Raw genomic sequence first — 15,817 nt, 5'->3', positions numbered from 1 at the left:
AATTCTGGTCATTTCTACCAGGAGAAGTTGGTAGGTAGCTTTATGCAAGATGGCCCTTTAAAATTAATGCTAAAAATGTTTGAATAAAGTTGTGAAAAGTAGATGCATATGTATAAACATGAGGGCCAAGAGTTAAAAATCAGCCCAGCCGCCAGAATAAAATGTCGGCACTTCATGTCTCTGCTCGTATCACGTTCAAATTACAGCCGTGTCTAACTTCTAGCCAAAACTTTTTGATCCTGCAAACCACAAAACCCTGAAAGGTCTCATACATACATCCATCGAGGCTACACAGACTTCTAAATGTGTTATTAAACAAAACAAAACAAAACAACAAAATCTGCACTGCTGCACAACAATAAGTGGTTTGAATCCACCAGCTGGCTGGAGCCTCAGGGCGCTCCAGTTCCCACAGTCCAAACATATGCAGATGAGATGAACTGGCGACTCTAATTTGCTCTTAAGTGTGAGTGTGAATGTGTTTGTCTGTGTGTATATGTGTTAGCACCGTGATATACACTGCAGGCCTATTCAGGGCTTCTCTAAATGTGAGCTAGGATTGGCCCCGTGTGACCCTGCAGGATAGGAGGATAGACACTCATGCTGAAGAACTTGGGAGTTAACTAGATGTGGTATGAATGATGGAAAATGTGTGCAAATATTTATACAATCACAGATGTCTGCGGTATGGCAACATCAACTTTTGCAAGAAAGTATTTGGTATTTTGCATTTCACGGCTTTTGGATGATTCATTTTTTTTGTTAAAGCAATAACAATAACTCAAGGATCAATAACTGCTGAATACAAGAACTCAGAACCCTGACATTTTGGGTCTTTAATTCTATATTTTTTCAAACTTGGCCAGCATCCAGTGTCTTTGTATTTTACTACAATCCCAACCAGATGTCCAATTCATTGGCACCTAACTCACTTTGAGGCAAAGTGAGGCAGTTGCAAACTTTTGAAATTTAAAAACGCACAATTTCAGTTAATATTGAAATTGTGCCCCCCCGCCCCCTGTGATTTACGCCTACGCTAATTAAATATGGAAGGTGTTTGTAGCCACCCCGGTTCCTATTTTCTAACTGACTTAAGAAACCTCTGGAGAAGTTGAAACCAACATTTATGCATGGCACTTCTTTTGGATGAGAAGGAAAAAAAAAGCAAATCATATTGTTTCTAGAATATTACTGCTTTTGCAAACATTCACACCAGGGAGTACAACTCCTGTCGGCCTCTGTCGACTGCTGAGTGGATCCACTGGAGCATTTCAGTGCTAAATGACTTTCCTAATCATTTTTCATTTGACGTGGGGATCTTTTGCCTTCAGGTATTTTACAGAATTAGTTAAGATACAAAAATCGCTTCAGATCACATTTTCTTTGCATATAAATACAGGTTAAAACAGCAACACACTTTCTCGCTAGATCGTTAACATGTTCATGTTTAAGTAACAGTGTCACCCACATTCCCGTAGTGATGGTGAAGTACAGATTTCAAGCTGGTGTTGAATGCGATACAGTCAAGAGCAACCTTAAAAAAAAAGACCCAAACAGCTGCAGGCACTGTTTATTTTACTGCAGATACAGCTGCTCTGTCTGTGTGCTCATGTTTGATCCATCCCTGTATGTATTAAATATAGTCCAGTCATTTCAGGTAAACACAAACCAAACAAAACTAAGTGTTTGTAGTTTTTGTTTACTTTCAAATTTTCTGTTGATTTTCAGTTTAATAAGAGGAGAATTAAATGACATGTTTAGTGTTGTGAAAGAGAGAGTTATTTTATATATATATATATATATATATATATATATATATATATATATATATATATATATATATATATATATATATATATATAGATATATATATTATTTTGCAGACGGTTACTAAAAGTGTCCTCAAGATGGTGCCAATACTTCATATAACAGTGATGGTGATTTTGGCAAAAGACAAATAGTGACACCAGTGCCTACTATTGTTCCTGTGTTAAACTAAACAATATATTGCATATCTGTATATACATTGCACTATTGCAGGTTGAAAGGCTGAATATATGTGATTTCTGTGAGTATTCTTAGATTTAAGTTGTGTAGAGTAATCAGAGTTCTTACACACACCCTCCTGTACTTGGGTGGTTGATTGATATGTTTAATTTCTGCACTTATAAGCCACATATGAACCTCTACATCAGCTGAATTTCAATTCGATTAACTCCACCGAGTAGTTAGCGGCATTACTTCATCTTCAAGTGATGTTGTCCAATACCATATTTTTATAAGTCTTATATTAAAATCCTTCTGACTGACAGGAAAATAAATTTGCATAGGTCTTATGAGACTAATTTGTGTGTATTTTAAAGTCTAACAATGATTAATATGGAACTGGGACTATAGCTGAGATAAGTATACAAACATTTTTCCATTTGTCAAATGTTAATTTTACAACAGCTACTATGCAAAATCGAAAGGCAGCAGAAACAGGTTCTGGTTTTTAATTTGTCTCTCAGTGATGTAAATTTTATTCAAATATAACTGTGAATGCAAAGACACAAAATCCATCACTAAATCTCCACGGAATATTAAATGTTCAATTTTCCATTTATTTTTTTATTTCCAAAGTAATATGATCTGATGAGAGCAGCGGTGTAATGGGGCTGCTAGCACAGACTGCCAGCTGTAGCCCATAAAGATTATATGACAGCAGAATCTGAAGCTGATGTGAAGCTGATTGAAACATAACATAACTAATAATTGTACAAATAATTTGTTCAGAAAAAAAAAAATACAATCAAGTCCCTTACATTTTTGCTCAAACATAGACAATTAGATACAATTGATAAATAATTCTAGTATCGACAAAAAATAACTACCGTTAGAAAAAATAGACCCCTGGAGATCAGGTCCAGGTTGTGTGGAGGCAGGTTTGTCTGATCACGTAAAACAAGCCATTTCACACACAGGCTAAAATCTTATCTTATGTACAGTCAATTATAAACAGTACAATTTGAGACAGACACCATGTTTAAAACTAATTAACAAACAGTTATGTTATCATTCTACTGCTAATTTCACATTTTAAACAGGCTGTTTTTAAGTGAGCTGACTAGGGGTGTGACAATTTAGTTTTTCAGTCAAAAACTGATGGAAATGAGTGTTCAGTTTCAACCATCAAATTCAAACGCAGTATCGACGATCAGGGTATCCACCCCCCGCACAACACGTCGACTTGTGCGCGTCCAAAGGTAATAAAAAACACTTCAGAAGACACAGCCAGCTTATCGATAGCCTGCAGCTGCACTTCCAGACTCTTACGCTCCATTCACGTGCTCCTCGGATTGGTCCCACTTCTAGAGTTCGGAAGTCATTCTTCCGACTTTGCTGCGCTCATGTGCGTCTGGTCGGAATATGGGAGCAACATGGAAGATGTTTTGCATTTTAATCGCTCAAAGCATTTAAATAACACATTGACAGCTGTTTCTGGTATTTAAGTGACAAGGATGAGCAAAGGAAACAGATCATCGGCGTCATACCCGACTTGAGGGGGTGTTCAAGGGAATTTTCCCAATTGGAAATACATTTTTCCTATTATTCCAACGCCATGCGAGTGCACTAAAAAGTAACTGACAGCAACGAAGATGCTCCAGAGATCCTTCATTAATAAGACAATGGTTCAAACGCAGAGAAAAAAACTGAATTGAACTAAACTTATAACATTGCCAAAGATCCTTGATTAATTCACTTGATAAGATGGTTTACTCTGGACAGGTTTGAGACACCAAACTTTGTAACAATTTCTGTGTTTTGTTGATTATTATTGAATGGTAATTTTTTCTGCTTTTAGCATAGCATAGCTGTCAGTGCTGATTTTTTTTTAAAAAATCGAATCGAATCGTGATCTTAAAATCAAAAGTCATATTGAATCGTGGATTTGGAGAATCGTGACACCCCTAGCGTGGACCTAAGATGATCACTTCAAGGTTGTTGTTAAAGATAACTCTACCGTTGGACTCCACACTACAGTCTGGCTGTTGAAGTGTTTTCATGACGCCAGCTTTCAGCTCAGGTGGGGCTGTCTTACTGAAGTCCAGCACCTCCGTGAGAAAATCGAGCAGCAGCTCTCCCTTCTCATCCCCCTCGGTGAAACACTCGGTGATATCCAGTTGAGATGGCAGCTTGTAGCTCTGGTAGCTCACTCCCTCAGAGTCCAGGAAGCTTCTGATGTCTGCTGTGGTCACACACTGACTTATTTCCGTGTTACAGAGCTGTCTCCTGTGAGTCTTCCACAGCTTTCCCCAACCACTCTCACCTGGAATAGATGACATGAAACAAGACTGACAATTTACAGCCATGCCAGTGGCACTGTGAGGCTGTTCTAACACTGCAATGCTGAGTCTGTACTCCCAGTGCATGCTCAGGGAAACACTGATAGTCGCAGCAACCTGGTGTTTGAAGTCTGTGAACTTCACAAGCAACTACAGCAGCTGATATAACAGATTAGCACACTTAAAAAGAGACAGGATGAGTATGCTCGTACCACATACTTGCAAAGACGTCCATCAAGCACAAATCCCCTGAATGGAAATGTAAATGACAACTACAAAGTCGTTATACTTAAAAAGGTTATTGTTAACGTGCGTGCGCCGCCATACTGCTGTGATTTCATGTGAGCTTATGTTGGTGAAGTCTTGGTGGGTCTTGCTTTGAGTTTTAAAAATTGAATTCCCACGCGGATGACCGTTCCACTGCACTTTTAAAAGTATGTTTTTCTTCTACTGATTGTGCTGCTGCTCAGTGTTATATACAGGCTAACCATGGCTCTGTAGCATCATTAAAGACAAAATCTCACCCTGTGCTTGAGGTGAGGTGGTGAATAGAGAAGTAAATGTATTGTCTCTAATTGACTGAAGGATGCTCTACCTTTCAAAACAACTATTTAACCTAAAGATAAAATGTATCTATGTACATTTGTGTTTCAAATGTGAATATGTTAAATATAGTGCAGTGTGGCAGTCGGACATTGGCTATGGCAACTCCCACCCTTGCTAACATTATACAAAAGATTAGAAAGCCTGTTTAATCTGCTCTCGGTCGCATATTTGTTTACCTAATGTCATTGTTGGCTTGAGTCGTAATGCTGGTCTGTTTGCACTATTAAAGGGTTTTAAGTCAATTTGTGTACAGAGTTCCCTTTTGTCCCGGGGCAGGTATAGTGTTTACTGTGCTTATTATCTTAATTTGGTTTGTTAGCATGCTAACATTTGCTTATTAACATTAAACAAGCACAGCTGAGAGTGATGGAAATGTAACTGGTCGTAATCCAAAGTGAACAAATTTTGACCCTTATGACGGCACTCGTTGAAAGGTTAAGGGAACAAATTTTATCTTTATCCATTCAATAGTTTAATATTTCACTATAAACCACAAATGTCAACCTCATGCTGACGCTAGCAGAAAGGTCAAGGGATCACCAAAGTCATTAAAATACATCATATGACAGCCATGAATATCTGTACAAAATCTTGGGCCAATCCATCTGCTGAATGTTGAGATATTTTACTGGATGAGGAATAGCTTAGAGCTCACCGAGTCAGTAGGTCCATCCTTTGGAAATAATATCTGTACCAAATTTTAAGGAAATCCATCCAATAATTTTTGTGATACTTCCGTCTGGACTAGGGATGGGACGATGAAAGGTTTTATCGGGGATCGCATTAAAAAAATACACATTAAGTTGATGATGCTGAGTTTTCATTATCAGGATAATCATGAATATCCTCACATGAATGACTTTAAAAAAGATGTCTAGCTCACTGACATGCAGTCTTATACTGGTTTCCTGATTTATTTTGAATTGCCTAAGCCTTTCACCATGGCTGAAGACATAACTTCAGAACAAGTTAAATCAGATGTGTGTAAATACTACAGATTGCAAACTAAAGTGCGACGGGGAGATGAGGTCGCCACCGTTTATTTATCCTTTACTTGTGCAGGAGGGCCTTATGATGTATGATTACTTATTTAAGGTTCTATGATTGGAAAGATGTGTGTCCCCTCTGCAATAAAAATATGCAATTTTAGTTTCATTTTAAAGGTGCAATAATCAAAGACTAAATGTAGCATGCTAACTAGCTAGCCCACAGCATGGTTCCCCACCATCTTCCCCCTGAAAATCTTCTCCTTCCGGTTGTCCAAAGCTCATGTGCTAGTGGTCTAAACAGTTCAGCAGTTCAGACAGACTCAAGCTAATAAGACAGCTACATGCGCTGCTAACAGAGCTAACTAGCTAACAGCAGCTAAAGTTATCAGCAGTTAGCGGTTACACTGATGATATGCTGCCTCTTATTTGTTTAAAGTTTGAAATGGACAGGTGGTCCATTCTTACATATTGCACTTTTAAAGTTTTAAGAATATTTTGAAGATTATTACGCTAATTACCGTGAATTGCAACGATGTGGGACAGGCTAAACGTGACATTAAATTATCGTATCACCTCATCACTCCATCGCTGTGCAGTCTTGGAAACAAAGGAGGACGTTTAATCAAATGAAAGCAAAGCAACATCATTTTAAGGGACGTGTTTGTTTTGCTAATTACTGAAATAAATTCACAATTTACATTCACACTTACTCCATAATGAATTTGAGTAGTTTATACCAAAACAGCAGGCAAAGGTTTCTCTTTTTTTTTATCCTAACTCTGATAACCACAGTAACAGCATTTTTTCCTGAGAGACATCCTTTAAACTAGTTTCCATCCAATACTGTACTGTATGTATAAGCACTAGGTACAGTATACTGAGTGTAAACTGCATAATTAACCAGAGTGAAGAAAAGATGGTATGCCTTGATAAGTTAAGATTAGATCCATCCACTCACCAGACACCAGAATGATCACAAGCTTCCCATTCTTGTCGAGGAGACTCTGGAAGAAGCTGACAGTAGCTCCAGGATCCTTCACATAGTACAGCATCTGTCGATTTCAGCACAGATAATGAGCTGGTAACTGGATTCGGAGAGCACCTAATTATAACGCTATGCTAGACAGATGTTCTAATGGGATTAATTGCTGTGGAGCTCCGCCAAATGAATATGACCTAGATGTGTCAGGAACACAGTCTGTGGGCCAGAAGCACCACAGTGGCAGCACCAACCTGAATCATGTGGATGAAGTCAGCCTTCTTCGTCATCTTTTTCTCTTTCCACTGCTCCTCAAACTCAGCGGCAGTATTCTTGTTCCAGTGAAATTTGATCCAATCTAATTCTGGTTTCTTCGACACCAAAACTGCATCAACAGACACAGAAAGCAGTTATGGAGGGTAACTGATACATTACTGTACTTTCACAATAATGTCACAACTTCAAAAATCTGAATCTGCATTGTGACCACATGTTGCTTTGTGTGAATATCTCTATTTTCATTTTAACTTTGTTGCCAACACATTATCTTTACCTATTCATTATAGAATGACATATAAATACATAAAATGTGTACTACACTATACTGTTATTGTACTATTATCATTAGTACTACCATGTGTAAAGTCTATTTTGCACTGTATGCTACAAAATGCATAACTCTGAATCAGCAATGCTGTATTGTATGTTATGTATTTTTAAATTTGATTATATTGAGTTACTTGTTATTTATACTACTCTACTCGTCCGTGTATTTGCACCTTGGGGACAAATTAAGTCTTTGAATTGAATTCAACTCGGAAAACACTTTGCTCTTATTTAGTTAAGCATCACATGGTAATATTAACATTGAAGCAAAGTTAGCATCAGCTTTCAGTGTCCACTTGAAAATCACATGACTTAACTAACTGAACACTTCTGTAGATTAAGGAACTCATTTATACACATATATCAAGGGTGTCACAGTTCTCCAAATTCTCCTAACCCCCCTAAAAAGCGGGGTATTTTACAATAACTCCTTGACTTTATTATGATGCTACTTGCAGGTTAGAAAACTTCAAATAATATTCACCAAAAATGAAGACGATACCTCCCTTCAGGGATTCAATAATTAACAACACAAGATAGAAATGTAGTTTGTTACAAAGCTTGGCGTCTCAAACCTGTCCAGAGTTAACCATCTTCTCAATAAATTACTCAAGGATCTTTGGCAGTGTTATCACTTTAAGTCATTTGAGCTTTTTCCTCTAAGAGAGAACTCTCTTCTCATCAATAAAGGATCTCTCAGTAAGCTATCTGTGTCCTCTGAAGTGTTTTTGGAGGTTATTGTCGATGATGCATTTGAATTTGATTCTCGAAACTGAGCGCTCATTTCGATATCATTTGAAATTGTGACACCCCAAATATATATAGAATATAATATATTCTGACCTTTCGCTTTTCCCATGTCATCCTTGGTATCATTTTGTTATTGCAAAGTTTTAAGATCTGACCGTTGTTAAATTCAATAATTGAGTCTTGAGAATGTAACATTCTCTAAAAATGTTGTAAAAACAATAGAGAATCAAATTGTGAACTATTGGTAAGTATAATTTAATGAGGATTCAAAAAAAATCTATAAATATTCCTCGGCATAATTGAGATTATGATTCCATCTGCATTGTTTTGTTGTCGTAGTGGTTTGCAGATCTGGTGAGCTTAAATCATAATGAAGCCATTATGAATGGTTTAAAATTCAGCATGACTGAATTAAAGGGGACTGTTGGGCCTTGGCGGAGGTGTGTGCCAGGCTAGTTTGTATATTTATTTAATATGGTCCTCTGAGTCTTTATCAACTGAATTCTTGCCAAACTGGAAGCCAACATTTTTTACACAACAAAGAAGAGTCAGATACCGATTATGTGATGAACTCTGCCTTGTCTAGGTATAACTGAAGTATTACATACATAATCATAGAACATTTTTGTTACTTAAAGCAACATTATGTAGAAATATGCATTTTGTGCGATCTGGCGCCCCCCAGAGTTTCTGAGTGCAACACCACTGTTGTAAATATAAATCCCAGGTCCATCCATAGTGATAGTGATAGGGGGGCGGAGTGGCTGAGACAGAGACACCATTCACCCTGTTACAAGACACTGTACCATCAACATGATTTCGAAGCTGTTGTTTTAAGGTAAAAAAACAAAACTTGCATAATGTTGCTTTAAAATCAACTAATTTTGAACTAATTTCCTTTCAGCTGTCTTCTGTAAACACACACAGCCATGACTTCTCTGTGAACTCTCTTGTGCTGATTCAAAGGAGACAAGTACAGGCAAGTCTTAGGATCACAAAAGACTCCGACATGTTTCGCTAAGTGCTTTTAGAAACATTAATTCTGGCTAAGATGCGTGTGAACAGAGAGCCACCTACAGAAACCCCCGAAAGAAACCCAAGGAAAAGAAGGATGGTGTGAGAACATGACGAGCACTTAAAGGGGAGATGACACGAAAGATAGAAATGAGGACCGTCAGGAACACCACCCTATAGACGTCTTTCATTTTTTAGTATATTTTCTCTGTGGTATCAGAACTAGATGTACTGTATGTGAAACTACTGGTCAGAGAGCAGCAGACTTGGAGCTGGGAGGGATTCAGTGTTTCATTCACTTCAGAAAAGGTTTATACTTGCTGACATGAAGGTTTGAATCTGGGACTGAGGGGTTGAAAGACCAGTACCCTACTAACACATGAATGACAGCATTACTTATGTATTAGTGTGAAAGCCAAAAGGCAGCTTTAAAATGTGTTCAAAACAATATAAAATAATAATATAAAGCAATATATATATATATATATATATATATATATATATATATATATATATATATATATATATATATATATATATATATAAAAAACTCTTATTTGCTGTCAAATTAAGTACTGAAACAGATTTTTGGTGGCATAAGAACACAGATATAGTGTAAATGTGTGGTATGTGAGTCAAGCGTGTGTCTATAAAGGCAGTACCTCTGTAGTTATGTAGCTGCTGCCCGCTAGGCTCAACTACCTCGTTATCCACCGTCACCCCTGGGTGCTTCAGACGGAGTTGGGAGAGCATCTCAAGGTCAATCTCACCTACAGGCACCAACACAGTTATGAAAATGTCTTGCAAATAAAATTCTGACCTACTTTCCCCACAACAGCCAAACTGTTCAAAACCCCCCAAAAAACACATTTAGTCAAGCAGCGTTTCATCACAATCCTCTAATTTAAGCAGGAAATAGCTAATAGCAGTTGTCAGTTTTGCAGGAAATTATACATTTAATGTTGCAAGATTCAGAGTTACCCAGAGTTATCACTGCGATATTCATTTCAATCTCATTTAGCCACAGGCAGGTGATTTTGTTCTAGTTCTTATTGGAGCTGACAAGTTGCTTTGTATAAAAGGGATAAATTTGAGTAAAGAAGCTGATCTGGACAGGCGCTGAATCTTTCTGATTAGATTGAATAATACCTTGCGGGGGAGTTTGTAGTCATTCTAATGGATTTTACAGTCCATTAGAGAATCTGTAACATCGCTCCATTATGATACTGACATGACAGCTCAGGTAAATTAAAAAGATTGGCTTTGACATAAGTGAAGGGTAATAGCACTCATGGGCAGGCCGTGGGTTTGCTCAGAAACAAATTAACCTTGCTGTATCATGAGCGCTCCAAAACCAGTAAAATCAAGGACTGGTCGGGTCACCCTGACAGCAAAATATTAATCTGACAACTGGACAGATGCAAACCCTTGACAGTCATAATAAGGGCGAAGGTTTTTACTGCTGCAGCCATAAATGACAGTGCAGCAATAGGATATGTTATAGCAAGCTGATTCAACAACGCCTCCTCACCTTCGCTGTCTGCAACAGCTATTTACAGTGTCACACAGCACATAAGGTAAGTTCGGCAGTAAAAGTGTCCTATAGTGTGCGTTCTCACCGGCTCCGCTTCCAACTCCAATGACATTTAGATGGGACTTTCCATTTCCGATGCTGTGGGGAGAGCAGAAAAAACGGCGTGAGTCTTCAGAGCAGTCAAGACTCGGAAATTCACATCCTCCAACCTGCCAAATGTGGGTCACATTTTTGGACTTGTAACTGTCAATTCTGCCTGACACTCAGCTACATGAGAAGTACCGTTTTAGCATCTCCAACACCGCAGCTTTGAATGTCGCTTTGACATGCTCCGTCACTCACTGTCTGATTTCTAATAACGCTCTTACACTTTTCTTTAATTAACTTGTGAGTCATAGGTCTCCAGATTCCTCTCTGATCTGCTTCTCAGACACCGATAGGGAGCAGAGAGATGGGTTTAGTTCTCTGCATCACAGCACTGGCCTCCTACATCTCAAGCTTGTATATTTTATTAGATTTTTTTATTTTACCTTTATTTTACCAGGACTATTCCCACTGAGATTCAGAATCTCTTTTTTTTTTACATGGGACTCCAAGACAGCAGCATCAGAAGTTTCACATAAAAGGACCAAACAACAACCAAAAACAAACCACATAAAGAATTTCATATAAAAGAAACAAGCGGCTGGCTTCAAACAATCAAAGCAAATCACATCAAGACAATGAATTTACCCATTTTCTGATGCAGGACGTGTGCTTTCAGTAGTCAAATAGTCCTTAATCCTATTTTTATAATCTCTCAAAGTTTACAGTGTCTCCGTAACTCACACCAGGATAAAGATGCATAAAACTTTCACCAGAGACAGTGCGGGTTCGAGGAATGACGCACATTATTCCTCAGCTTGACCAAAGGTTGCATCATTATACAGCGAATCCAACATTTTCAAAGAAGAAACGTTTGCATGCATATGTAAAATAGCACCATATTTAAATACATCAACATGGAAGAAACGCAAGAAGAGGAATTTCCATGAACACACACAAACACTTTGTTAAGCTGGTTAATCTATATGTACATTTGTGTGGTCAAATATGTGGTTTTGTGGGAATATCAGTGGCGAACAGCATGAAATGACTCATATATAATATCTACAGCTCGTGTTCTAGGATTGAGAAGTGTAGGAGCCTACACTGCTAGCACGGGAGCTTTGGACCAGGACAGGCCGGGGATAGCTGGTTAGCATGCTAACTTCAGTACCTCTTCAACATGATACTTCACATTCTGTTGATGTTTTTAGTTCATGTTTTAATGTGTCTGACTAAAATTCGTACATATTGCACCTTTAAATATAGATTTTTTTTTCCTCTAGAAAAATCTGGTGAACCTTTTGACGGGCTGACTTAGGCAGCAATATGTTGCTTTATTGTTCTTGTGCTCCAGAACTTTTTATCACATTTCTAAATAGCATAGCTGCATTATAACATTTATATGTCCTTCTGTTGGACTGGTGTCGTGGACATTTCTCTTTGAAGATCTTTCTGACAGATAAATGCTGACCATCTTATAGCTCATGAGGCCTTAACATTGTTGAAACAATGAAAGTACATGTTTCAAAGTGTCATGTATTCATTCATTCACCGTACCTGTTTTTCCCTACTGTTACTAACCCTCCTGTCATTGCAGAACCAGGCACAGCCTTATCTCCTTCCCGCCGCTTTTATCACCTGACCTGCTCCACCCACTTACTCACCAGCTCCACATTCCCTTTGATTATGTCAGTAGTATTTATACTGACCAGCGGTGCAACTCCTCCTCCAGATTGTCTTTTGCATATTGCAAAGCATTCCAGCGGTCATTGTTTCCAGTCTAATCCTGACTGCCTGAACCCCCGTCTAATTCCCCGGGAACTTAAGTAAAACACAGGAATAGATCAAAACATGACACAAGCAGCATTACATAAAAAAACAAAATAAAATACAAAGACAATATAAAGAAAGAGTGGTGAGGTTTTTCTTCATGATGTTAATTCATAGGCTGAGGAAAAGAGATGAGTTTTTAGGCAGGTCTGGAACGTATCAATGGAGGAGGAGGATTTAACTGTTTGTGGTAAACTATCCCACAGTTAAGGGCGGAAATTGGTCAGCGGATCTGAGGGGTGGAGAGGTGGAGTATAGGATGAGCAGTTCTGAAAGGTACATGCAGTCCTTTAAAGTCCTATGTAAAGAGAATTGCAGTAAATTAAATTTAAAATCCAGAATCAAAAAAACAAAACACCAATGTTCGACAAATACGTTCCGAAAGTGCCGTCTTAGATGCTAGATAAACCATGATGAAGAGCCCTCTAGTGGACAAAATATGGTGCCCGCGTACATATGGTGCCCTTTTTATTTTTTCACCCCTGGCCCTCAAACATCCAGAGTACACTTCTGTTATCGGCAACCGGACACTAAACAACAGTAATCAGAACAATGTTGAATATCAACCCAGATAATCAGCCGGTCTATCCTTGTTTTCTTAAATCAGGAGAACAAGATTTGTAGGCCTGGACATCTCTGCAGCTTCTGTGATTTGGATAATACACTTGGCCATATTGTGATTTCGATTATATTTTGATTAATTTGGCTCATATAAGATCTCTCTCTCTCTCTGTGTGTGTGTGTGTTTGAAGGATTACCTGCCCAGTATATCTGGCAGCAGATCGTGGATGAAGTCCCGCATACACTGATGCTCAGAGGAGCGCTCCAGAAAGAGCTGAAAGGATTCCTGGTACCTTCCATCATCACAAACCAGACTTTTCAGTGGAGAAGACATGGCAAGTTATCTGGCAATAAAAAATATATTTTTTAAAAAAGGCAAATATTTCCATGAGCAGCAGAAGAAATGTGTGTGCATGTGGTTTTTTTTCTTTCCAGGTGTTCCTTTATTTTTGCTTAAACACATTTTTCTGTTGCAGGTGAACTCTTCAACCCACCACACATCAGTCAAACAGCGTGGGTGGTGCTGGGAGATCTGTATGGGGAGTTACAGTCTGGCTGTCACATTTGTCATTCTAGGATTCACTGTGGAATAAATCATTAGCGGGGTTGTTTTTGGGATAAATACACATATTAAAAATCAACTTCACTTGGATATTATTATTTCATTTTAGAGCCAGTCCTTGCAAATTGGCCCTTATCACATGCACTACTTCTCTCGGTGTATTTGAACCTGCTGCTGGAAACCAAAAGGCCCGCCTCCCAACATGAACCCAAATTCTCCTTCTGCAAGGCCATTATTCTCGGCTACAGGAGGGAGCAAATCTCCAATTGCTGCGCGTCGTATCTTCATGATTACGACGGAGCTGCCCGTGTATTTAGACAGTAAACACAGCAGCGGAAGCAGAAACAGAACCCCCCACACACGGACATATGATCCGTCGATCAGGAACGCGTAAAGTGCGATCAGGAACGCGTAATGTGCGAACTTCACATCAGCCTTCACATCATAGTCAGTGTGCGGGTGGTGTTGAAGACAGATTGAGACAAAAGCCAACGCGACATTTCTTCACTTACACGTTCGTGCAGGAGTGAGTGAGTCCGGAAAGCTCTGCAGGCTGGAAGAAGGAGAACCTCCCACAGCTCCCCTATTTATGGAGGGCCAAAGTGGCAAAAAAAAAAAAAAAAAGAGGAACAGAAAAATAATAATCCAATGGCATAACACCAGTCTGTATATGTCTACGAGTGGCTTAATTTGTAAACCATCAATACATTTTAAATTACACAAGTTAAGTTAATGTTTACTTCACTGTTATAAAACATTAAAATGCCTTATAAACCATTTAGTAGGCAATTGTAAATGTTTAAAAGCAGCAGTTGCAACTTCATAATGGCCATCCACATAATGTTTATACATGAATTTCAACAGTTTACAAAGTATTAAAAAAATCTGTTGCAATTTTATAATAAACAATTGGTTTATTATGGTTTATAAAGCATTTCATTGATAACTAAAAAAAAAAATGTAATGTTGAGTGTTGCACGGTGTGCAAGTGTGACCAAAACATTTGCTGTGTTACTGAATAAAGCTGAAGTAAATAAATAGTAAGCTTTTTTGTATGTGTGTAAAAGTCACGGACATGGACCAGGAAATGAAGTAAAATCACTGTTACTAACAATATCCCAGACTCCCTTACAAATTGCGTAATTTTAAGAGTTGTCGCATGAGGAGAAACTTGTGCTTGAACTTTGTGAATCGGCTGTAGCAAATTTATAAATCATTGGCGCCTTCTTGTAAAGTCGGCATTAAATACAATACATGAAGTTGTTTCTTTCCAGTTTCCTTGCTGCTTCCGTGTCTGAAGTACGTCCTCCCAGCAGGTGTTTGAACACACTGTTTCAACTGATTTCACCATTTACACCAAATTTATTAAAGAATATAACATATTGACAAATCACAAAGCAAGTAAACAGTAAGTAATATAGCCTACTTTGGAGAAAGAACAAAGTGGAGAAATTCACCAGACTCCCTTAAAAAAACGCTCAATTTTGAGACTTGTTGCATTAGGATAAACTGTATAAACTTTGCGAAACGTTGTCTACAACACATTCTTAACTATTTGGATCTACTTGTTCATTCGGCAAACGTTATACATGAAGATCATTCTTTCTTTATGTGTAAAACGTTGTATCAGTTTGTTCCAGTGATGTGTTTTTGCATCCAGAGCTGGGAAGTGAGATCCGATCACAAGAGGTCACTCCAAGGTGTGAATTGATGGGCTTGAAGCTGTCCACATATGACCTCCCACAAAACTCAGATTATAACTCTAACCCTGGGGAAGATTGAAGAGTAGCTCCACCAATTTTACACATGAAAGTTTTTTTTCTTTTTTACAGGTCTTGGGGAGTGCTACTGCATATGTGAAAATAAAACAATACAAAACCTTTTGTGGCTCCGGAGGAAGCTGCAGGAATTTGGAAGAATCGTCTTCAGTGATGTCACTCAGTGGCTAAATTGCATTGTTGTTAATGTAGGAGC

The 15,817-nt window shown here is 38.3% G+C and overlaps 1 protein-coding gene across 1 annotated transcript; it reads right to left on the bottom strand.

The window, feature by feature from the left end:
* Window positions 1-2,479: 2,479 nt before the first annotated feature.
* LOC141002143 (histamine N-methyltransferase-like) lies at window positions 2,480-14,405 on the bottom strand. Its single transcript, XM_073473334.1, has 7 exons — window positions 14,356-14,405; window positions 13,479-13,625; window positions 10,889-10,941; window positions 9,932-10,039; window positions 7,154-7,284; window positions 6,879-6,972; window positions 2,480-4,309 (listed from the first exon to the last, which is right to left on the bottom strand). Exons 2-7 carry the CDS (start codon window positions 13,613-13,615, stop codon window positions 3,951-3,953), a joined length of 882 nt encoding a protein of 293 aa, XP_073329435.1. The 5' UTR covers window positions 13,616-13,625; window positions 14,356-14,405; the 3' UTR covers window positions 2,480-3,950.
* Window positions 14,406-15,817: the final 1,412 nt, after the last annotated feature.

Source organism: Pagrus major, chromosome 9 (assembly GCF_040436345.1).
Source record: "Pagrus major chromosome 9, Pma_NU_1.0".
Taxonomy (NCBI): domain Eukaryota; kingdom Metazoa; phylum Chordata; class Actinopteri; order Spariformes; family Sparidae; genus Pagrus; species Pagrus major.
Note: the sequence above shows the minus strand (reverse complement) of the source record. Positions and strands in the feature narration are given on the sequence as shown.

Bases quoted from the DNA above. Each gene is read 5' to 3' on its own strand.
- LOC141002143 (XM_073473334.1), bottom strand. From the start codon at position 13,615: ATGTCTTCTCCACTGAAAAGTCTGGTTTGTGATGATGGAAGGTACCAG. The intron at 10,040-10,888 runs GTGAGAACGCAC...TGGTGCCTGTAG, and splicing joins TGGAGTTGGAAGCGGAGCCG to GTGAGATTGACCTTGAGATG. The intron at 7,285-9,931 runs GTACTGCCTTTA...CTGTTGATGCAG, and splicing joins GCAGCTACATAACTACAGAG to TTTTGGTGTCGAAGAAACCA.